This window comes from Bactrocera dorsalis, chromosome 4 (assembly GCF_023373825.1).
Source record: "Bactrocera dorsalis isolate Fly_Bdor chromosome 4, ASM2337382v1, whole genome shotgun sequence".
NCBI classification, from domain to species: domain Eukaryota; kingdom Metazoa; phylum Arthropoda; class Insecta; order Diptera; family Tephritidae; genus Bactrocera; species Bactrocera dorsalis.
Window position 1 is genome coordinate 31620643 of NC_064306.1, and position 25850 is coordinate 31646492.

The window sequence follows — 25850 nt, forward strand, 5'->3', positions numbered from 1 at the left end:
TGGCAGCACCACTTTCAAACTATGACAGTTCTTTTCCAATCAAACAGCTGATTTTAGGTCACGAAAATAGCAAAACAAATTTATGTTTGCCGGTTCAACAATTGTAATCAATAGCAAATGCTATCTCTTTATCTTAACGACTGGTAATAGATTATACAACTGATAACGTTGGATTCTACAAGGTGATAAAGAAAAGAACAACTTTTACCTTAGCATATTTAGCAGCTTTTGGTTATTGATCAGTCCGAAGAGCAAAGCGAAGAATTCGGAAGCTGAGATGGAGATACTGAAAGTAAGCGGTTACGAGGCATTTCGCAAAACTGTGGATAAGTTGACTCAAGATGGTAGCAGCCAAGTAAATGTGTACTTCACCGGCGAGAAGGATGAAACGGGCAAGAGCTGGTGTCCTGACTGCAATGAAGGTGAGTTGTCTGTGGATGTGTTGTAGCTGACCTACCGTTGATTTGAGTTTGGTTTTATTGCTAATCATTACTTTAATTCCCAATTTAAATAGCTGAACCATTTGTGCTCTCCGCCCTCAATGAACACGCGGATAAGAACTCAGTGTTTGTTGTTGTTGATGTTGGACCGCGCGCATTGTAGGTTGAATTATACATTTTGTACCTATAGATTGTGGTTATGTTATTAATATTTTTGGTAATTATATTTTCAGTTGGAAGGACATGCAAAATCCCTTTCGCAAGGACACTGTCGCGCCCATCTCCGTGATACCAACATTGCTGCGCTGGAAGTCGCCGGCTCGCTTGGATGGCGAACAATGCGCGAAACCATCGCTGCTGGAAATGTTCTTTACCGAAGAAGTGGATTAAAAGATGAAGAAAAAAATATTATTTAAATTCAGTTCATTTACAGGAAGCTTATCTTATTTACTAAAAAAGACGTAAAATGTAAAAACCAGTAAAAATAAAATTTTTGCAATACTTTTTTAAACATTTTTTATATATTACAACCTATTCTAATTGCTTTCGAGGCTCCCAGTCTCCTCACAAGAAAATCATTAAAGCACTAATTGCTTCGCCACACGTTCGCACTGTTCGTCTGTGGTTTCAAATCTCTCTGTTGTTGTGTTAAAGTGGGTTATTACTCACTTGTGTTCTGCTGCATCACGTGAAGCAAGTCTATTGCCTAACGAACAATTAGCGCTTTACATTAATAAAAGTGTCATTGTCGCATGACAGTTCAATTTGTGTGTTTTTGTTGTTTTGTTTTTCTTTTTTCAGTGACCGCATAAACCGCCTCTAACTTGTAGATACCGACGGTTGTACGAATAACCCTCACCGCATCGGCACAAACGAGATCATTTCCTGTTTATTTTTGGCATGTCGAATGTAATTGATTTCATTCTGTACTTTTTTGTTGTTTTTTCTCTTTTTTGTACTCTTGCAACATGTTTAAGAATAAAGTAGGATTGTTCATCTCTTGTTTGCGAACTTTCTGAAGTGTTTGGCTTCACCGAAGCCTTCACAGGTGCATTTTTGTAGCATAAAAAGATCTTTAATTTGGTTCTGAAAGTCCTCTATTTAATACTATATCACTATAGTCCAATCCAATATATCACTATAATCCAATCTGATAATATTCTCTGCCAAATTTAGTGTCAAATTAAAGAGTTTTCCATACATATACTTGAGTCTGATCGATCAGTTTGTATGGCAGATATAGGTATGCTATAGTGGTCCTATAACGGCGGTTTCGATAAACAGGCAGCTTCTTGGGCTTGTGCCAAATTTCAGATCCGTATCTCAAAAATTGGGTGATTAGTTCGGGTATATACAGACAAATAGACGGTTATGGCTAAATAGACTCGGCTCGACGTTTTTTTGAGGTTAGGTTGGAATTTTTTATTGCAGCTTCGGTAACACAAACCCCGTTGAGTAGCGTTAAGTGTTGTCATTGAAGTCATCTAACGGGAGGTACATAAAACGTTGTTTTGACTGGGTCGGAACAAAGAGAGAAGGCCCAAAGAGTGGTCGGCTAGCGAGGTTTCAAATGTAACTAAATACGAGTGAGAAAGAATATCCAACTGTGGAACTTACCTCTAAATTCTGCTGCTGACTGCCGTCCACTGAAATAGTTCCTGATGCTTTCTTTCCGCCATGAAGGAGGGTTTGAAATTCGACAAGCGACACGTGTTAGTTGAACCTTTCCTTTATAGAATTCATTTTGGTGTAGACCGAGAACTATATCGTTGTCCGAGAGCTATCCGGGCGCTAATGGCTTCAAGAGTTGTGTATTTAGTGATTGTTAAGCTAAATGCGGGCTAAGAGTGTATTATGAACTATAGTTCATTTGATTCCCATAAAAATTAGCTATATAAGATTGCCAAGATACTCTTTAAGCGTCTACTTTCCATATACATAACACTATTACACTGAAGGAACTTTAGTTATTTTCAGCTGATTTTTTTTTCATAAGAAAGGCGGTGTGAGCTGGGGCGTTGTCGTGGTGAAACTTCCAATTGGCTATGATGTCTTGTCGGACCCGATTGATCCTTTGTTTGAGTCTTTTGAAGACTTCCACGTAAAACTTGGCGTTGACGGTTTGCCCAAGAGGAACAAATTCATGGTGGAAGATGCTTTTGATGTCAAAAAAGACAATGAGCATCGTTTTCACTTCGGATTTGATTTGTTTTTTTTCAGCCGCCCTCTAAAAAGGTCTGATGCCACCGGAAACACACCACTTCTTGCTAAAGCAACACCTGAGTAAGCCTGCTTACAGTAACACCTCACGTTTGTCCTGACTCTTCAGGTGCTCGCAGGCAACGGACCAGCCGCTCGTTCGTTAGCTAGGAAAACGCTCTACCGAATCCAGTCGGTACGCGCACGCTCCGAAGTACAGTCGCGGCGGAAGAAAATCAGTTCCATTACTTTTCGGACAAACACTGTATGTATGCATTGTATATACGAGGACGGCCCGACTATTTTAGAAAGAATGGCGAAACATAATCAGAGCCAGCTAGCTACGCAGATACGCTCAGCACTGTCCAACTATCTTTAACCTGTCTGAAAAATGTTTTCTGTGTGTCTGCATCACAAAAGCCATCATCCTTATAGAGCTATTTGATCCTAGGCAACCTTGCCTAGGTTCGTTCAATATTTCGAGCAACTTTCTACATGTAAGGATAGAGGTGTAAACAAATATTCTTCGCATTTATTTTCCATCAGGCAGAACTTGTTCGACCTATTTATCTTCCTTCTCTTGTACATATATGTGCATTTACAATAAAATGTCTGGTAACTGACGAAATATATCAGATCTATACTCAGCCAAACTATTATTGTACTATATAAAAAAAGCCGACTTGGTAAAAATTAACAATTAAGCAAACCGAATAATTTGAAACACAACTTGCCCTTTTCGAACTAGTTCATTTTTTTGTCTTAAACTGGTTCTTTTTGAACTAAATCTTAGCAATTTGTATTATATGCACTTACACGATGTTTTACTAAGGGGTGGATACATTTGAAAATGCTTATCATATCGCACATATTGCGAATCACTGTTAAATACGAACTATAATTTCCCTACAACCCTGCGCTCAACTCGCCCTGTGCCCTGCTATGGCTTATCTCAGCTCTTATCACAAATGCAATCACCATAGCAGCCATATCTCCACACACACACACACACATACACATGCATACGCACAACTATCGAAGCTTTCGAAGAGTCACAGCGCGTAACAAAACTCACTCAATTCACTTGAGTTCCACTCAAGAACAGGAGCGTACGAGCGCACTCAAGAGCTCAGAGTGTGTGCAGAGGATAATTAACTCGGCTCAATGAGAACGCGCCCCAAATAGTTGCACTGAAATGATAGCGTCTCTACGCTACGGCACGCCGTACTTTGTTGCTCGGAGGCGATGGAGCGGCGCATCGCTCGATTTGGAACTGGTCGAATTGACAACAGCCATGTAATGTTTGGTTGCAACGGCGGATAAGTACTTTGGACGTCGGGCAGAACAGACGAGCGTCGCGTGGCGTCGAGTTTTGTGCGTCCGACTAGTGATATTATTTACCATATATTACATTATATACTTACATTTGTGCTTTTGTGCCATTGTGTGCGTCGCCGTGTGGAACGTTAAGTTTTGAGAAATAAAAAAACGCAATAAAAAATTAGTTCAAAAATGTCGCGTAAAAAATTCAAAGTAAAAATTAAACAATAAACCTTCAAAGGATGTGAAATTGTGCTGCACATAACATGGTATATAATGCGCTGTAGTAAATACATATGTACATATGCATAAGTTTACAAAAAAACAAGTGTAACTGTTCGGCAAGTGTTGCAAGTAAGTTTCGGCGGTGTAAATGTTGTTAATTCTTGGAAAATCGAAAGCGAGGCATTTCGCCCAATTCTGTGTATGTGTATGTGCGTGTGATTGGCTCGATGTATTTGTGTGTCACCTTGCGTATACGCGTCTTTCGTGCTTACAATGTGCGTGTGCGCGTGGCTTAACTGTTGCGCTTTGGTTGTTTATTGGATACCTTTTTTGAAGTTTTGGGAGTTTTTGGGTATTTTGTGTGATGTTGGTAACAAAAATATGAATTTATGATAATAAATATGTTTACAAAAAATAAAAATGAATCAAGAAATAAACTACAATAAAGAATATAAACAAATAAAAATACAAATAACTGTAAAAAAAAATAAAAGAATTAATTTTTCAAAAATAAATATATATGAAAAAAAAGAATAAAAAAATTTATAAATAAATATTAAAAGTAAATAAATATCTAATAAAAATTTATTTAAAAAATATAAAACAAAAATTAAAAATTATAAATTAAAAAAAAAATAAATGTTTAGAATAAGTAAACAAAAATAGAAAAATTCATATTTCAAATATTATATTAAACAAATAATAAAAATATTTATAATAATGAAAACATAAAAAATAATTTTTTATTAAAAATAAATAAATAATAAAAATTAATTTGAAAAAAAATACAACAAAAAAAATAAAAATTAAGAAACAATTTTTTTTCTAATAAAAGCATATACACCTCACGTTACCAGTTAGACTTAATACAGTCGCTTATGAGATTTTTGATTAACTTTACTTTACATACATACTTTACTGCTTTCTGATTTGAATGTTCTTCCATGCACAATAACTGTTGCTGTAGACTGTTGCTATTTTCTGCACTTTTTGATCGAAATGTGTGTTTTTTTTTTGTGGCATCAGGTTATTTGATTTGCATTCAACATATGTTCGGACTTTTATTGCTTCAGTATTTCATTTCATTCAATATAGCCCAAAAAAATCGCTATCGTCTGAAGAAAAAGCTTGATCGAAGCTCATGAAGAGCTACCAATAATGTTAATATAAAAAAGTTGGCAGAAGTCGAAATGTTATACACAATTTCTTGTATAATAAATCGGAGTACGGTCGAAATAATAAAGGCGGTAACAAGAAAGTTAAGTGAGAATAGTTATGAGAAAATCATCCAACTCTGCGAATCAACTGCTAGAAACCGGGCGTATGCCGGTGTTAAAGTGAGCTTATCTACTGTTAAAAGGGTGTTAAGGAACATTCCAAAAACCAAAGAAATAGATACCATTCAAGGTTTCTCGATAAGAAACACGATTACATTATACACTAGAGCATTTGGCTTCAAAGTGTAATTTTATGTTGTCTTTTCAGACGAAAAAAAAAATAATTTTTTTATAATTTAATGAATATAATTATTATTTCTAAAAGCGCCGGAAGCAGGAAAATCAATTAGAACGAGAACAGTTGTTGTGTGACTGTGTGGGGAGTCATCTTCTAATATTGTACTTGCGAACTGCAATAATATTGTATGAATGCGTATACATCTGATCTTTGAGATCATCGCTAGTAAGAAAGGATCGAATTACTATGAAAATAATAGAAAACTTTTTAAATTAATTAGTATATAAATTCGGAATTATAATATTGCCTCAAAATATTGAAAAATACTGCAAAAAGACCTAATTTAAATTGATATTTTTTCTATTGGCTTCGAAAATAAAAAAAATTATTACAAAAGAAAATTGATGCGTTTATAATCGGTAATTATTTTGGAATTATAGCTGCTTTAGTTTTAATAGCAACTAACCAAAACTGTTTACACCAGAGGTGTGCTGACCTGATGAACTGCAGTGCATGTGCATATTTATATAACGATAAAAAATAAATAACAAAATAAATATAAACAATTTTGTAAAATAAGGAAAATAATAAAAGAAAATTTTAAGTATACAACAAGAAAAACAATAAAGAATGCAAATAAATAAAAATTGAAAAATAAATATATAATAAAAATTAATTTATATTAGTAAAAAATAATCAGTAAAAATAGGAAAAAACAATAAATTTATATAATAATAAAAAATAATAAGACAAAATAAAAACTAATATATTTATGATAATAAAAACCGCCAAACTTCCGAATAGATCTCCATCCGATTGTTCTCAAACTTTATACAGAGGTTCTTTAGGCCATTATGAAAACGAGCCTTAGTGCATTTTTTTACGAAAATTAAAAGTCGGAATTTTTTTTTCTATAAATAATATATTTTCATTGTCAGATATTGATTTAATTAATTGAATTGGTGAGTTAACCCGCGACGAAAGTTGTAAAACATAATCGCGCGAAAATGCTCTCGATTTAATTCCATTTTTTGGTCGCTTGGAATATTTTAAGTTACTGTAAACCACACAAGTAAAAAGCTCTGTATGTATAACATTGTCAAACCTTCGAACTCTATTTTACAAATTTGTGAGTTGCCAGATTGCAGTACTAGTTTTGTCAAATCCCGATATATAAAGGTTAACCTGTGCATGTGGCATCTCTTAGCTTGCGCTGTTAAACTAAAATTTGTATTTTTGACGACATCTATATATGTTCAAAAAGGATTTTTGACCGTTGTATATTGCCTTTATACATATTATTCTCAAGTAAAATTTTTTTTTTGTGTTTAAATTTTTATTTTTATCGCTGGACACTTATTTATATGTATGTGAGTATGCGGTATTCCATACCAAATCGACCACTTTTGAACCCGGCCCCTTTAGATTTTGCTGAAACTTATCCATCCTTTTCTACCCTTTGAAAAACGTTTTTGAGAATTTTTTCAAAATTTTTTGTCCAACTTCAAAAAAGTTATGAATTTTTCAAAAAAATGGCTTTTTTATTTTCAAATAGCCATAACTTTTGTAGAAATTGACTTTTGGGGACCATTTTTTTTTTTTAATTTTTGTTTTTGAATGAACTTTTCGAAAAAATACACGAAAAAAATTTAACACGATCAATTATATAAAATAATCGGTTTTTTCGTCATTTTTTGGAAGTTCACCATATTTTTTTTCTTCAAAAGAAACTTCAATTAATTTGACAACTATCCCTGCTAATCCCGGAGTGGGCCGATTTTTTTATATTTTTTTTTATTTATTAAAAAAAATTGTCAAATTTTCAAAAATTAAAAAAAAAATTTTCCGTAAACTTTATTTCTTAAAAATTTTTGATTTTTCTATTTAGTTTTATATTTTTGTATTTATTTTTTTTTTTTAAGATATATAACATAATATTTTTAATGAATTAATTTTTTTTTGTTTAAATTTATTTGTTTTTACTTATTTATTTATTTTTGAGATACATTAAATTTTTATTATTTATATTTTTTATTTAAGCTAGTTTTTTTTTTAATTTTTTTATAATTTTTATTTTTAAAAAATACAACATTTTTTTATTAATGAATTTAATTTTTTAATTTAATTTAATTTTTCTTACTAATTTATTTTTGAAATGTTTATTAATTATATTATTTATTTAATTTATTTTAATATTTTTGCATATATTTATTTTACTTTATTTATATTTAAATATTTTTTATTTAATTTTTTTTTTTTAATTTTTTATTTATTTCTTTTTTAATTGTTTTCAATAAAAATTTTGTTCTTATAATGACGTAGGGTAAAATATTAAAGGTTCACAAATACATTAGATGTAAACATTTTTATACATACACATGTACATATCCACGTATACATTTCTATACATTAATCATTATATCCATAATAGCACGCCGATCACCAAAATTGAATTTTTTAATTCTCTAAAAAATTATTCGAACCAAATGAGTTCCAAGTTGAAAAACACAAAAATAATTTAAATAAATAGTGCCACAGCAATTCTATGACATTTGTGCGTTAAGTGCCGTCATAAAATGGCCAATGCCGAATGCAAAAAATATGCTGAAAAATTAAATAAAATTGATTACAATCGCGTGTGTTTGTTGTGCGGCGGCAATTAAGAGTGAATTTCTACATGGAAAGAATAATATCAGCGCCAGACGCGCAAAAAGTGGTTGGAAGAAATGAAAATATAAAATGAAAATATGCAAAATGAAAGCTGGTGCCACCGATTTGGTGCGAAGAGTTTTTGCTGTTTCAGAGAGAGAAAACCCAGACAATAAAATATAAAATAATAACTGTCAAAACAAATGTATGAGGGCAATTAAAACGAAAGTTAATTAATAAAAGTTCATACGCTGGTACATATTTACATGTGTATGCATATGTATATATTATATACGTAAATATAGATATATACATATATATACTTTTTATTTTATTTTTCAATTTTTCTGAAATCAAATAATCTGCGTTTTGCTTTTACTTTTGCTTTTATATACTTACAGAAATTACTGAACTATTTATAATTTTTTTTGTTTAGCATATTTTTTATGTATAAAATTCAGTTTTGTTAAATACATATGTATGTATATGCAAATATGAATGTTGCAATTGCAAACTGTGGACAAATTTGCTGGGCGAATAAGTATAAAATAACTAATTGAGTTTAAATCAAGTTTCTCTCTGAAATTGGCATGACAAAAAGCTGACAATAGTTTCCAAGTTTTTTCCTTTCCTTTACGTTCATTTGAGTTATTTCCGTTACTTTTAATACAGTAAGTGCGCAACTTTGACTAATCAGTGAAAACACTAGATTGTTTTTTAGCTTCATTATTGCTTCACAACTGTATGTACGCATGTACTTGTATGAGTATGCCATTAATTAATAAATGGAATAATAAAGTAATGCCAATTATACCCTGAAAAGTATATATTAAGCTGGTCACGATATTTGTAACACCCAGAGGAAATGTGAGAGCCTATAAAATATACATCTAAATCTGATTGATCGACTGTTGTCGTAAGCAAAGATCCAAGATTTATCGTTTGTAATAATATTGGGTAGTCCAAAAAGTCTTTTCGTATTTCTAATCCAACTTCAACTTATTTTTTTATTATTTATATGGTATGACACAATGTGATTGCTAGCACTGGATATATCCGACTGCAACGATATCTATTGACAAAATACGAAAATACTTTTTCGACTAGTTTCATGACATCATGGTAGTTGGAAAGCATAGTTTCACAGGCGTTAACGCGACGCTTCTTTTCGAAAAAAATGAGTGATTTTGGAACCAATCGTGCTTTCACTTTTCATAGACCCAAATATCTAATCTTTCAAAATGGTTTTCACAAGCACCAATTACATTATTTTATTGTCGTGTTGATCTTCAAATAATATTGAAAATCGTCTTGGATTTGGTTCGTCGTCAATGCGTTTTACTAGTCTCCCAAGTTTTGTCTCCAAATAAAAAAAAACTACTCTCTCTATCTCTATTTTAACTATTCGCCAATCTTGAAAAATGGATTAGTATTTCTTACTTCGTTAAGCATCATATCGACCTTTCTCTTTGGGAACACATTTTAAAGTTAAACTAACTATTAATTATATACATATATTTGTACACAATATTTTTTTTTACTCCTTACAACGGAAAGTGTTTTAAATGAATTTTTCTTTCTACACAATTCGCTGTTTCTTTGCTCACTGTAAATTGACCCACTCTAATGCACTTCCATATTTATATGCTTATATGTGATTTGAAATCACATAAAAATCATGCAATCATGTAATTCAAGCCTTAAAATGCTTGATTGGCTTTGCGGCATATCAAAAAGTCGCCAGCCACTGTGCGGATGGGTGTGTCTTTAAAGAGATATTGTAAAAAGGTTCATACCATCATATATACATATATAATATCTAGAAATATATACAATTACATCTATCCCTATAAAAACGTCAAAATGCTTATGCCGCTTCAATTCCTGGGTGACGGCAAGTTTAATTCGCTTTGTTAGTTATCGATTAGTTTTTGTCTAGCTTGTTGCAAATAGAGATACAGTTAATTTAAATGGAACATAAATATATTTAGTTTTTGATTAAAATAATAAATTAACCGTTTTTGAAAGTGGGGGCATTTTTAAAAAATTATGAGAATTCTGTTTTATCTATTCAATCGGGCTGAAAATGGGTTCCACGGAGCAGCAATTTCAGTTTGGGGAACTAGAAAAAATCCAAAGGAACTAAATCTGTTGAATATCGTGATTGATTGGTGGTATTCTATGCGTTTTTAACTTTAAACTCGGCCACAATCGTGGCCAGATGCGATAGTGCATTATTATCGTGTAAAATCCATGAATTGTTCTTCCACAATTCCGGCCGTTTTCGACGGATGTTTTCGCGCAAACGCCTCAATACGGCCAAATAGAACTCCTTATTGACTGTCTGTCCCTTCGGAACAAATTCATGATGCACCAAACCACGAAAATCGAAAAATCCTTGAGCATCACCTTGATTTTTTAGCGGTTTTGGCGTGTTTTTTTTGGTTTCGGCTCGTTTTTTTTCAATCCATAAACCTCTGTCTCATCGGCAGTTATAATGCTCTACATGAATGTGGGATCTGAATTCACGATCAAACATAATCAAAGCGATATGTTTTCAATACTCTTTTTGAAAAATAATCAGCCGAAATAACCACCAAAATCACGCTAATGAACTCGCGAGAGATATCGTGTTCTCTTGCCATCTCTCCAACACTTGTGTGACGAGCAGGTGTACCAACTTAGCAAAATACTTATATTTTTTTGAAATTTCATTTACACGGGGGAATTAAATTACAATTCCGGGTGCTTTTCCTTCTAATGAAAACGATCCATTCTGGCAGGTGTGTTCTTAAAATAGTTTAAATTTTGTCAAACTCGCTTAAAGTTTAGTTTTTATTTTAAACATATTCTTTTATTATTAAACATTCTTGGCGAGAAATGTGTGCGCAGTCTCCTCTTGTTTGGGGAATCTTCTTCAATCTCAATCTTACCCACTGCTATTCACAAATTAAACCTAAATACCCCTAAGCAACATGTGGCACTTTGGCATAATAATGAAATTGAAATCGACAAATAAAAAACGGCCGATATTTGAATCCACACAATGCCACTCATACTTGTCTAAACGAGATGAAGAATTTTAATTGAAATGTGATACAGCAAAAATGGTTTCTAACAAACGACTAAATGCCCTGCAGGTACAATTTCAAAAGCCACTAGGGAATTCAAGCGAAAATAATTTTCTCTAAACATATGTATTTATAAAACACATGATTATAGATTATTTAAAAATACATATTTTTTGGACGTGCATCCTTGATATGGTGGCAAGTAGTAGGAGTTTTCGAAGTATAAAAATAATAGGTTTTAATAAGCATTAAATATATGTATATATACATATACATTTACTATGCAATGACGCTTATTGAGGGTTAGTGGAGCTCATACTACCTGATTTGGATTCATTGATTCACTTTCCAACAGGGTTGCCATGCATTTATGCATATACTGAATTGAATATAAGTATTTAGCATGTACATATGTTTGTATGTGTGTAAGCATTATTCACAGCTGACGATTAGAGTAATCACAATCGTACAATAAAACCATAACAATGCTTATAAAAGCGCCAAATTAGGTAAATGCTTTGTACTGCTATAATATGCATCTGCGTTGTGGAAAGGCGCTTGGGGTATGGGGCGATAAAGAGTACAAACACTTTCATAATTTCAGCGTGGTGCAAGCTTTTTGTTAAATTTGACATTGACTTAGCACAAGAAAGCGCAACATTCCGCAGTTTAAGCTATCAAGGTCAGCGGAATGTGCATATGTGCTATAAAGGAGAGTAGGTGACGCTCTAAATCGTTGTCTATTTACAAATTAAAAATTATGAGTTATAGATTATATCGTCAATTTGTAGTATTCCAATTTTAGGAATTCTAAAAAACTATAAAGATAACAAAGTTTTAAATTATTAAAATGTAATTTAAATTATTTTTCAAATCTAAAGTTGTAATGAAATGGTAAACAAATAAATAAACATATTTCTAAATAAAAGCTATAATTAAATATATTTTCGTCATGCTTATAGTGTTGACTATTTTCTTCCTAAGTGGAAGGCACCGCCACACGGTTTTTGCTCGTATGGGTCGGATTTTCGCTAGTAGTCCATGTAAACTTTCGTTTGCCTATGAAGTAGTATTAAAAATATATAAAAAAAATACATATTTCCAACTGAAAGACTAAATTAAAAGTAATTAAATGTAAATAAGTCGATGGTTTCCTATGTTGAAATTCTACTAAAAGTAGTCTCTAAAAATATTCGCTTTTTAAATAACTCTCGATATAAAGCTGTCGCTCAAATTCGTCGATTTTTACCAGATCCGTTTACAAAATTAACAAAAATTGTAGAACACGAGCTGTCCAACATTTAAGATTAAAAATACGTCATGATTTTTCGCATCAAAAATGTATTCTTAATATTTTATCGTATTTAGAATAAAAATTGCAAATTTCAAATTTTTAAATTTTCTTTTGCTTTAGTGAACTCTGTTTATATTTATTTTCGGAGACTTCAAACCAGAGGAAGCTTGGAAGGTATTACTACATGGAACTTTTTTTTACTGATTATGAAGGAAAAGTCGAGCAGTAGTTTGAAACTGCAGCATTTTTTTATAATTTTATTGTCTCCGTATTGGCGCTCTGCCTTTGATAAGGTACAAAGGCGGTATGTTTGTAAACCAAATGATGAGCAATATTTTACAACTATGTCTTTTTTCAAGCAAAGCGAAGTAGATTGAGTGAACGATTAGTACGTTGTTTAGTATTTTTAGATTCATTTGATAGCTTTGAAGCTTGTGTGAGGTTAATAATAGAAAATGTTGTCGTAATTATTGATTAAACTTTTTTAATTAATGTAAATATTTTTTCTATAAGTTGAAATGTCGTCAGGGTGTATATATTTTACTTTACACAAATTTTTCGTAGAGTGCACTATAATTTTAAATAACAACTTCCTTGTTTGGACCAAAAACAATACCGTATCGTTGGCTCCGCCTCCATATTCGTCAGACTTGTTTCCGTGTGACTTTTTCCTGTTTCCAAAAATAAAGAGAAACTTAAAAAAGCGTTGTTTTACAAGAAATATGATATTCGAAAGAAAAGAGCTAAAAGCCATCCCTAAAATCAAGTTTGAGAAGTGTTTCCACTATTGAAAACTACACTACGCGCTTCTTACAATTATGTAGACGAATTCATAAATATTTGTTTCAAAAACCGAAAATTACCTATATTTTAGACACACCTCATAATTATAATCGTGTTTTATCAGTATGGCAATAAGGTATATTGTCACTTAAAATGCAAGAAAATAACGTCAAAGCACTTTTCATAGGTGTACAGGATCTAAGCAAAAAATTAAGAGTCCGTGTGCGAAAACTCATTCGTCGAAATATTTTTTCCTGGTTGGTATGACTGTCAATAATATTTGCACCAAATGTCAAGTCAAAATAATCAATAGTGTTAAGTTTACGCTTGTCTTTCTGAAGTTCATATGCTGCATTCGTCGACTTTTTCGATGAGTGAAATTATTCAACAAAGAAGTTCCATTAAATTTTCTGGTGCCGAAACGTTAAGAATATTGGAAGATGCTTTAATAATAATAATTGTGATAATTGTTTATCCCGATCAAGTGTGTTTGATTAGTACAAATTATTCAAAGAGACTCGTGAACGCGTTGACGGCGAACCACATTCGGGAAGGCCATCAACATCAACTAATGATCAACGCGTCAATAAAATAAAGGAATTGGTTCTTGGGAATCGGCGATTAACATGCAGAGATCTTACTGGCATTGTTTTAATATTGGAAGGATCAGCTAAAACTATTTTGAAAGATTATGTGGGTCTAAGAAAAGTGAAAGCACGATTGGTTTCAAACTCGCTCAATTTTTTCGAGAAACAGCTTCGCTTTAAAGTCTGTCAAACAATGCTTTCCGGCTACCGGAATGCCCAGAAAAGTATTATTATTAGCGATGAGTCTTGGATCGATGCTTATGACTCGGAAACAGACGATTAATCGTCCGAATATCGTGGCAAAGATGAGCCGAAGCCGAAAAAAACACATCAAAGCAGGTCAAAAATCCAGGTTATGTTGAAAATTTTCCTCAATTATCGATGCGGGAATTATGCGCCGACAACTCATGGTTTTTGCACCAGAATAATAATGGACCGTCGCATACTGTATTTATTCTTCATGGGTTTTTCGCCAAATTTTCAACCACTATATTGTCGCAACCACCATATTCGTCTGATTTAGCTCCTTTGTTCTTTTTACTATTCAGCAAGCTTAAGGGGTTACATGGGTTTCGCAGTTTCAAAAAATCGAAAATTTTTTTTTATCTTATTAAATTCTATAACATCTCTAGAATATTGTCCTAAATTTTCAAGTTGATCTGAGCAATAGTTTCGGAGATACAACTCTGAGAACTTGTGCGCTCGAGGCAAGCTAGGCTAAGTGCGCCGTCTCTAAACGCGTTTTTCTTGAAACTGTGTTTTCAAAGTCGGTTGTCAAGATTTCTCGCGAACTACTCAACCGATATTGATGATTACACAGGTCTTCGAGATATCATTTACAAGGTCTTGAACGAAGGATTTGTTTTTTAATTTTTTTTTTTATTTCTGATGATCCTGAAAGAAGTTCTGCTGACAACGCAGATGCACCTTTTTTCGGGAAATGGCGTGTAATTTTACAAAATGTTAAATATAAGTCTTTAAATAAAAAAATTCATTAAAATATTTAATTTTTTATATGAAAAAAAAAATATTGAAAAAAGGCTGTTTGTTTGAAAAATCGCGACCTGCCCTCTGCTCTGACAATTGCACATGCGAGATGCATCGGGCAATTGCTTCACAAAGGCGGAATATCAAAGATTTCGTGAATGATGCTGAAATATTTAACTATAAACCCTAGAAATTTCGCTTTAATCAATAATTTCTTTCCCTCCCAAAAAACCCCCCAAAAAATAGGTTTTTTTAAGCCTCTAAACGACCGCTTCAAGGAAACCATTTTGAGCCAATTGAAGACATTAAACGTGAATCACTACGCGCATTGAAGGTTATTCCGGAAGTTGACTCTAACAACTACATATTTCGATGATTTGGAAAAAGTGTATTGGGTGCTAGAAGGTTTACTTTGAGATGAGGACATAGATTTTGAACGTTCGAATTTTAAAATTACGAACAAAGTCTTACTACTTTTTGCCCAAAGTGGTTTCAAGTGAAACTAATTGTTTCTTGTTTATAATTCATCTCAACCATACTCAGATTATTCATTGATACTTACATACTGATTTCGTAGGCATTAATTCTATGCCATAACTTATTATAAGTACACTTATAAAACGCTCTGTTAGATATATAATCTATTCATAAATGTTATATTAAATTAAGCATATAAAATTGTAAGTTTAAATATACCTAACTACATGTGTGTGTACACAATTCATTAACGAGCTTTATCGAAATTATTTATCTTGCGTACTTATTACTTGTTGTTGCCTCTGACTTCAAAATCGTTCGTTCGCAAGAAAAATAATAATTTAAGACAACTTCGCCGGATGAAAAGTGTAAATGACAAAAATAAATACAAAAGTGCAACAAAGAAAGCAAATAATAATTCCACGCAAGCAGCTGAACGCTAAACAACTTAAATAAACGAACACACACATATAAATAAATGTTTGTTTATGGAAATTATGGCTACGTACATACATACATTATAGCCAGCACAAAAAAATTTCAGGCAGGAGACGCATAAACACTTACATACATCTCGGTAATATTTATTGAATCGTCACAAAGTACACAGAGACACACACACGTACAAGCAAACGCTCCCACAAGCGCTGCTGCCAACCCTTCACAGCCCCCCTCCCCCCGCTATGACCGCGCCACATGTGCTTTCTGCTCGCATTAAAGCGGAAAAGCGACAGTGCCAGCGTAATGGCAACAACAAATATTGGTGAAAAACAAAACAACAAATAAATAATTAAAGCGAAACGCGATGGCAGCATTTTGCGTGGCACTTTCGGTTTATTTAGCTGTGTTAGTGGTGGGGGGCGGTCGCGCAGCATTTCGTTTTTCGCACTCGAGTGAGTTTTCCAATCTAATTTTCCCGTTAGCGTCACAGCTATCAAAGCAAAAAACAAAAACAAAAACAAAAAAGAGTAGCATTGCGAAATGCAAAAGCCCCAGCAGCCACCAAAGCGAACGCGGCGACCACAACAGTAATAAAAAACGAACAACAACAACAAATTGCGCTAACTTTGTACACAATAGATAAAAAAGTGGGCGTGTGTGTGCGTGCGTGTAACCAAATGTGTGTGTATGTGTATTTTCATATGTGTATGTATGTATATTGTATTTTTTATTATTTGGTTCGTTGCTCATCGTGAGATTTTGCCTCCATCGCCACCGCCCGACTAGACGGACGAACCGCTAGTTCACAATTCGATTTCGATGCTAGCGCATCGCCGAAATAGCCGCTAAACGTAATCTATACGCAAAATTGTTGAGCCTTTGAGGCATACGCGTACGCCAAGCAACAAGCAGCAAACGATCTCCCCTCCTCCGCGCGCCTTTGCATATTACAGCACGAGTATTATACCGGTAGTAACTTTTAAACATTTATCGCTGGTGTCACAACCGCGTGTCGCTTATCGATATCGTCCTCGCTTGATACTTCTTCCGATTAGATATCTTCCTGCATTAACTTCCGAAAGTCACACGAACAACGCCCCCTTTTCGTCGCGAATATAGTGTTCAGTAATTTTTCTTCTATTGCTCAAGCTCTTTTTCCCTTGCCTTTGCACGCGTCGCTGCCGATTTTTGCCAGTAGCCCAAGTGGACCTTCGTTTATCTGTCAGTTTGCCGGCGGCGTTTGGTTATTCTGCAAATCCAAGTGAGTGGAGCAACAAGTGTATGTCGAGTGCCGAGTTCAAACGAGTGCAATTTGATTGATTACCAAAGTGTATGAAAGTATATGGTATACATACCTACATATGTCTATATCAATATGTAAGCGTGTATGTGTGATTTTGTGTATGCTATTATGTTTGTCGTTGTGTTGTTGTGCTGGTGTTTTGTTTGAGTTTTCATGATTAATAACGCCCTTGTGGCTTGCTTAAAATGGGGGGAACCCATTCTTGATAACGAACATAATAAAACAGGAGCCATCAAAATGCAATAGAAATGTATCGAAAATACTTAAGTACATCCAATAAATGTATTACAATGAGAGAGGTTTATAAAAATGCCTCTTGCTATTTTTATTGCTGTAAACTTAAAGATATGAAAAAATGCATACATTGGAACCAAATTTAATCTAAAACTTTATAGATGAGAATTGTCTGATAACACTAGCCGACAATGGATTTTGCTCTGAAATAAAAATTATATATTTTGGTTCCTGATAGTATGTATATCATTAGAAAAATAATAAAAAAAATCCTTAGGTCCAATTACGATAATATTATTGAAGTTATACTTCTTATACGAGTTCGGAAAAGATTGCGATAGATTCAGGTTGCGCAACCTTGCTCAATATGAATCTACGCAACCTTGTTCGAGTAGCAAGCGAAGCGGTGACAATCGGCGATCGTTTGTTCGTTTCTTTCGGCACAGCTCGGCTTTTCTACCAAATTTGTCATTTCCATATATGGGCTTATGAAAAAAATGTTTTGTACTTCACCTGATCAGTGGAGACTATTTATTGATTCATCGAAAATAAGTTTGAAGGCGGTTTTGTTACATAATGGTAACGAACTTCCATCTGTACCTCTAGCGTATGGAGTACATATCAAAGAAACCTATGAAAATATCAAAAATCTACTACAAAAAATACAGTATGCTAAACATTCTTGGAAAATTTGTTCTGATTTAAAAGTACTCGTAGTTGGGATGTTACTAGGTATGCAAGCTGGTTACACAAAATTTTGCTGTGTTATGTGCGAATGGGATAGCAGAGCTCGAAGCAAACACTATATCCAAAAAGAGTGGCCTCAAAGAACAGACTATGTACCTAATCACAGAAACGTGTGTCCAATCTTCGTCTTGTTGAACCCTAGAATATGTATTGCCACCCCTTCATATAAAATTAGGCTTAATGAAAAATTTTGTAAAAGCAATGGATAAAACGGGAGAAGGTTTTCAATACCTTAAAAGTATATTTCCGAGACTTAGTGATGCGAAAATTAAAAGAAGGGATTTTGTGGGGCCAGACATACGACGAGTTATGAAGGATCAAAACTTTGTCTTTAAACTAAATAACGCTAGAAAAAAAAGCATGGCTTTCATTTGTTGAGGTTGTAAAAAATTTTTTGGGTAACACCAAATCATCCGATTATGAAGAACTCATATCAAGCCTATTGACGGATTTCAGGCTTTAGGGTGTAACATGTCCCCTGAAAATACATTTCCTACATTCGCACTTGGATTTCTTTCCTCCCAATTTAGGTGCAGTCAGTGATGATATATGGGAAGAGATTTCACCAAGCCATATTGAGTATGGAGAAAAGGTATCAAGGCAAATGGACTCCTAGCATGCTGGCAGACTATTGCTGGATATGTTTACGTGATAATCCTGACTACCAATACAGCAGAAGTTCAAAAAAAGTACAAGAAAATATAAATTGAGGGATAAAAATTTGTAATATTCAAATATATTTTTTGCAAAAACTTTACTTTTATTTGTCTCTTAACTTGGACCTAGCAATTTTTTTTATATTCAAATTATATATATGTTACCTTATCAAAGAACATAAAAAAACAAGTTTGGTTTCAGAGCAGAAAAAAAATGTCAAAATTGTCGGCTAGTGTAATCAGTGAGTTGACGAGTGCTCAGTTATGGTTAGTAATATAGTACACTAGATTCCCTAATAGGAAATATTATTTCCAGAGATTTTACAATAACCTTAATTAAGGGTTTGCTGATCCTACAAATAAAATGTCATCACTATTTTTTATGAATTTTGATAGATCGTACTGTTGAAGACCTCAGACCTACTAAGAAATTCAATGAATATTATCGCGTAATCATTAAACTGGAGGCATTTGCCTTTCAATGGCATATAATATAAGATCAGTATAATATATGCATATACCTAGTGGCGGATCCAGAGGGGCGAAATTCCCCGACTGCGGTACTCATTGCAGCCGTGTGTTAATTTGAATTTATAATTAGGTTTTTTTGCCTATGTGATATTCTATCTCTAACTCATTTACTTAGCGTGATTCTTCAGAAAGAATTGATCGATAAAAAACATCGAATATGATAGATACGCTGCTTGTAACGTTCCGAAATCGAAGACTATGAGCTGAGGAACATTTTCAGTCCATTTATTTAGATACGAAAAAAATGGCGACAGAATGGAAAGTTGGCGAATAAAAACCAAGAAATCGGCCAACAATCAAAACGCGAAAATTTCTGCTTAAGAACTTACAAAGAACACAGATTCTCAGTGTACATTTCTCTGTCGGATACAATCGGCGAAGATTTGAAGATGCGTTTTTTCAGAGAAGTATTGGATGGATTTCAACTGAGCTTGCTGCTTCCGGAAAAAGTATGTTATTGATTGCTGGATATATAGATCAAAGGCCTTTGGACAATAACAACGTCGTGCGATATTTGAAGTTCAAAGGCGAATCACTGGCAGTGCCATTGGAGGCATAAGCAAAAGTTAAAAGACAAGAAGTTACCAACTACTGCATTAGAAACGTTGAAGAACTGCGATGTATGTAGACTTACATCTCATAATTCATAGTTTTACTCGTAAATTTTGCACACTTTCTCTGACGAATGCGAGTTCTAAACGCTCTTTTTCGCAACTTCGCCGCATGAAACGCGGCTGAGGACGAACATGCTTCAAAATACATAAATTGATCGGCCTGGCGTTGCTGCACACGCATCATGACATTGAAATCACTACAGCAGAAGTTCTCAAAAGATTCTCAAAACTTAGCCCATATCGTTTTGTTTTCTGAAAATTTTCTTTCAATAAACGAACTGACTACAGTTTTATACTTTGCAATAAAGTATGTCACCCGCTCGGCAACGATTTATAATCTGTTTTTTCAATTTAGTAGGATTTGTATTAGAAGGTCGATTTGAACATTTTCCAGCATTATATTAAACTGTATAAAAAGGACTATATTTAATATAATAATCTTAATGCTTCAAGTAAATGTTTAATTCAGAACATTGCACTGACTCAATAATACTTCTCACAAATAGAACAAATTTCCATACAAGAGCCCGATTTTTTTCGGTCGGTTTGTATGACAGCTTTAAGGTTTGGTCGACTAGTTTGAAAACTTTTCTCGGAAATTCTAATATTGCCTTAGAGAGTTCTGCGTCAAGTTGTGAAGCTACTTTGTTAAATAAAGTAGTTTCTTGATGTAAAACAGATGTTTGCAAAATTTAAGATCGGTGTCTCATAATCTGATAATTTACAGGCGATCTGAGGTCAGGAAAAGGAAAGGTTGAATTTTTACGGGTTAAGCATGGCTTATCTCGAGATGCTTCTAGAAAAAAGGTAACATGATGCTTACGTAATTGATAGGTCTATAACTTTCTATGTAGTCTTTTTCACATAACCTTAGAATTTGGGTGAACAATTCCAAACCCCAAGATTTTGGTTTTCGTTTCCGATGAATTTCAATCTACCATGCATTTTTTTTCTTTTATTATAACTTGCAAAGGCTTTTGCACTAGTCTATTGATTAAGTTATGCATTTTTTTGAAGTAAACAGCTAATTCGATTTAAGTCTATGTACCAAAATAAAGCTTTTAAGTCGAAATATTTGATTTTTTTCAGTTTCATGTCACTTTTTTTAATATTTAACCTTAATCGTTTCTAATAAACATCATCTATTTTCAAATCAAACACTTTATTAATTTTAAACACGATTTCGATGTTGCTCGTTTTCTATTCATGATAATAATGAAACCAATGGTTGGACCGTACCACGAATCCATAAATGTGCTATTTGAACAAAGGTACAAAATATTCGAATATCTCTGAAATTCAAGGTCTAGTTTGAGTTCTAACGTAGTGGTAGCATTATAAAGATAGTTTTTCTCTTTGTAGTAGTTTCTCTTAAACCGGCGTTTTGGTAACTTTTCAGATCAATGAAATGTGTAATAATTTAGAAAAAACCATACGTATGTATATGGTACATTCATTTCCTTTGTATTTGGTTATTATCAGATGTGTCCCTATGAATGGTATGAAACCCCTGATATCGAATCTAAGTTATTGATAACAGCTTAGATCGTTTATAAAAAAAGTTGTTTATACAAAAAAAAAAAGAAACGATTATCAATTATTACTTGTGTATTATTTTTCACTATCAACTGTATGAATTATTGATAAATAAATTTTTGTTCTATTTTTCAGGTACACTTTCAACTATTAGAATAATAAAAGTCTAATAAATAAAAGTTGGTGCGAGAAATCATAACAAATAAACGCTGAATAAATAAAAAAATATATAAATAAATAACACAAATATATTTTGAAGTCGAAAAAAGTGTGCATACTTAAAATAACAAAAACAAATCGTGAAAGAAAATCCTTCATATATGTATAGCTAATAAGTGAATAAAAAAAAGAGTATGTACATATGCTGCACTAAAGATGGAAAATATTAATTTAAAATAATTAAAGTGAAAAGTGAAATTGTCGGTGTTAATTACGGTTGTTGTTTTGCTATAATTTATTGCACAAAAAATAAAAATTTTGAGAAGGTGAAATTTTCCCAATTTTTCTAAGTGTTTAAAATATATTTGAATAAGAAGTGTTAGAAAGAATAAAAGTAAAAATATTAAAAAAATATTGATTGTAATTTTATTAAAAATAAAATAAAAATAAATAAGTGAAATAGTTCAGAAAAAAATTAATATTTAAAGAAAATAAAAAATATATTAAAATAAATATTAATAATATTATATTAAGAGTGAATGTAATCAATAGTAAAAAAATTAAAAAAATCTTGGAAAATAATTAATTTATGTGCTAAACTACTACATATATAGATATATTATCTTTATTTAAAAATAATATAAAAATATTACACAAAGTGAAAAAAGCGAAAAATTTAAAGCGAAAGTATTTTTGTGAAGCAGAAAAATTAAGCAAAAGTGTGAAAGTAATAACAAATAAAAAGTGCAATAAAAAATATAAATAAAAATATTCATATCGACAAACGAAATTCGAAAAATAAGTAAAATTACCAAAAATTAAAAAAAAAATTATAAAAAATAAATTAAACAAGAAAAAAAACAAAGGAAACAAAGGTTAGTTCGTAATAACTTGTGCAACTTGAGTGTGTAGAAAAAGCAAACTATATTTATAATACAACGCAGTTATATTTCCACAAAAGCAACGACAACTCCATTTATAACTGTGTTCTTTGGTCTCCGAAAAGCTGGAAGAAAAGGTGAGTTTGGTGGGTAAATAGTAATGTGGTCGACGTAAATTTAACGAAGAGTGGTTTTTGTAAACAAATTTCAACTATAAAATTTTTAGGTTAGGATTTTTTTAAGAAATTTTTTTTTAAACAGACAAAGCGAAATTTTTAGGTTAGGATTTTATTTTACGAACAAAGGGCATTTTTTTTAACAAACAAAACGTACTCCTTATGAAAAGAGCGGCAGATTTAGTGTGTTTGATCCAATGCAAATAATTTCCTGCAGAAATATAATATTATAAATAGCGGTATACTATTTTGATTTAATTTTTAGCTTGAATTTTCTGACTTTTTAATTTGTATAATAGTTTTTTGAATTTTTTTAATTTATAAACTATATTTTTATATACATTTTAAAAAACGTTGCCTAAAAGTTGAGCCAAAACTTGGTTAGTTTTACTTATTTGAAAATTTCGCCAAAATGTATGCTACAAAAGTTATGCTAAGGATCACCTAAGTGATTTCAAAATATTAAAGTTGTAGTAAGTAGTTTTTTTTCAATATGTAGCGTTTGTGAAAATAAAAACCCATTTGTATAAAAAGTTTCCTTTACTTTCCACATATGTATATTTTCATTTCATGTCGTTTAAGTGATCGCTAGCGTTTTTTGAAGCATATATTTTGGCGCAATATCCAAATAATGCAAGCTATCAAAGTCTTGGATCATCCTTTTAGTCAAAATTTTTTTCAAAATATAACTTTTATTCCGAAATATCAAATATTTATAATATTGCGTTTTCTTTTAAGTAATTCTGGAGACTACATTATTTTCACAAACCGCATTGCATTTGCTATTCTCTTCTGTATTCGCATTTTACAAGTTACTAGTGAAATATATTCAATAAATTTATGTTCATTATCCATATTTTGCATAATTTTAATGCTTTTCCGTTTCGTTAGAAAAGCAAAAAGTAGCTATTCAAATATAAACTTTAGCGCCTAGTGGTATGCTACATTTTACTAAACTAATTTTCTTAGAAAATTATTACATATACCTTCATATGTAGATATATGACTAAAGGTAGCTGATTCTGGCTTTACACCTGGGCATTGGCAACTTTGTGAATTTTGAAAAATTGAACCACTCAACTTACCTGTTGTCCCTCAGGACCATATCAACATTTGGCATGCATAAACTCCCAGCAAGCCTAAAATATTTTCCCTCTCCGCCTAACCTGCAATTCCCGTTAGGCAAATATTACATTGGTTTCATAACACTGTGAGAATTTCGTAAAATAAAAGCCTAAAAATTAAGCTCACTCAAATTGAGCGTTTTACAATACACACTCGCAGTTTAGCGACGAATTTTGCGCTCAAATTGAGTGAGTGCATATGTAACGGAATACCGGTTACGCAGGCAGCTTGTGAGAGGAAATATGAGAATAAGGAAATTTTCAAAATTGCCCATTACTCAATGCGAGACATTTCCCTCGACACAGGGACTATGTGAGCGAGTGGTTCCGCTTGCCTGCTTGCTCTGTGCGCCAGCAACATAGAAATCCATGAAATTATGCAAACAAATAAATCTGCCGCTCGCGACTCAGCTAGGATGCAGTGCTTATGAAAAAGAGCAATTCACGTAAAAACGCTAGTTAGGTAAGAGATGAGTGTTGCATAGGTATGGGTGTGTGTGTGTGTATAACAGCCTTGCCTCAAGAGCCACGCCAGCGTTTACAGCCGCAAATCGGAGAGTTACGGCGTTTACGAAAAAATAAAAAGCCACTTGACAAGCAGGAAACAGCGTCTAGGCAACGGCAACTCAACGGCAAACGGCAACAGCGACGCCGCCGACCGCCTTTGCAAAAATTTCAACGGCTTCGTGCAAATTAGTAACACATTTTTCGTCGTTGCGGTGAGGGTTCACATGCATATGGCCGAGATTCGTGAGATTCGTTGTGTGTGCAAAGCAATAAAAAAATTTGTATTAAAAAAAAATAATTAAATTAAAATTAAATTAATACAATAGCAACAATAAAGCGCAGCGCAGACGGCTGTAAAGTAATGCCAAGGCGCTGCAATAAAGTGTGGAAAAATATGTGAAAAGTATGGGTGTAGTGGTGCAAATAAGTTTACACGCGTTAAAAAATATATTCAAATAAAAAATAAATAAATAAATTAAAAAATAAATAAATAAATTAAAAAATAAATAAATTAATTAAAAAATAAATAAATAAAAAATTTAGTGTCTATGAAGCAAAATTTCGCCTAAAATCACAAGCATAAAAGTTCGGTGCTGTGGCCATAGATTTCGGCATTTTGTGTAGCTGCTGATAACTGACCTCATTCAACTTGCCCCAGCGCACACAGCCATGCATACATGCTAATAGCCTGCGATCTACATCTACATACACACACACATACATGCATGTAGAGCGCGCAACGGGGAGCGGCAACTGGCGCGTACGTTCAGCATATAAATTACAGGTGAGTTGTAAACATTGATGCCATCATTCTTATATTTATTTGTATAGCGCTTCGAGTGATTTACTTGCTTTATAAATACATATATATTAATATGTGGGCGACTATTCTTAAACTCAACAATTATATAACGCTCATCTGCGTGCGTAGCGCATAGAAGTTTTCTTGTGCTCCACCAAATTTGTCATAAATTACGTGTGGGTAATGTGAAATCTTTGCCCTTTTGCTGTACGGCGGTGGCGTGTCCTTTTGGCCTTCTGCCGCTTCGCTTTCTCATTTGACTGACTTTTGTTTGGTTATGTATCTTATTTGTATATTTATCGCTTTATTTGCACACACTTTTCGCACATAGCAGTGACGTAGTCTGTTTCGTTTTTTTTTGTTGTTTTTTGTTTGCCTTTCTTTTCATATACGCCTTGTTTCGTTTATTGTACACGTGTGTGCGCTTTTAACGAATTTTCATCTGTCATTTGGCTAAGCGTAGCGAGGTTACGTTATGCCGTTGCTGCACAGTGGGTCATATGTGCTCTTTTTATGATTATAAACAGTAGAAATGAATTTTAGTATGTGATGATTTGATTTGATTTGAAAAAAAATCGTCTAAAATAAATAGTTTTAAATTAAAAAATACTTTAAAAGCTTGACTAATTGTTTATTTTACTTGGTAGTCTGA

General features: G+C 32.8%; 2 protein-coding genes across 3 annotated transcripts in view; both read left to right on the forward strand.

Moving 5' to 3' along the window:
* Positions 1–11: 11 nt before the first annotated feature.
* LOC105224087 (thioredoxin domain-containing protein 17) lies at positions 12–951 on the forward strand. 2 transcript variants are annotated; one of them, XM_011202067.4, is made up of 4 exons: positions 12–143; positions 214–422; positions 515–599; positions 674–951. In XM_011202067.4, the coding sequence occupies exons 1-4, from the start codon at positions 118–120 to the stop codon at positions 828–830; spliced, it is 477 nt and encodes a 158-aa protein (XP_011200369.2). In that variant the 5' UTR covers positions 12–117; the 3' UTR covers positions 831–951. The 2 variants fall into 2 exon arrangements, with proteins under 2 accessions (XP_011200369.2, XP_011200370.2); XM_011202068.4 differs by having other exon boundaries at positions 39–182; positions 244–422.
* A 22375-nt stretch (positions 952–23326) lies between these two features.
* Positions 23327–25850, forward strand: part of LOC105224085 (cAMP-specific 3',5'-cyclic phosphodiesterase) — a 686633-nt gene continuing 684109 nt past the window's right edge. The window contains exon 1 of the mRNA XM_049456782.1: positions 23327–25180. The gene's annotated coding sequence lies outside the window, so the exon portion shown is untranslated. The remainder of the gene's footprint in view (positions 25181–25850) is intronic.

What these genes read in the sequence shown, in the direction of transcription:
- LOC105224087 (XM_011202067.4), top strand. Translation starts at nt 118, where the DNA reads ATGCTATCTCTTTATCTTAACGACTG. An exon ending in TCTCTTTATCTTAACGACTG is followed by an intron (nt 144 to 213) that starts GTAATAGATTAT and finishes CTTTTACCTTAG; the next exon opens with CATATTTAGCAGCTTTTGGT. An exon ending in GTGTCCTGACTGCAATGAAG is followed by an intron (nt 423 to 514) that starts GTGAGTTGTCTG and finishes CAATTTAAATAG; the next exon opens with CTGAACCATTTGTGCTCTCC.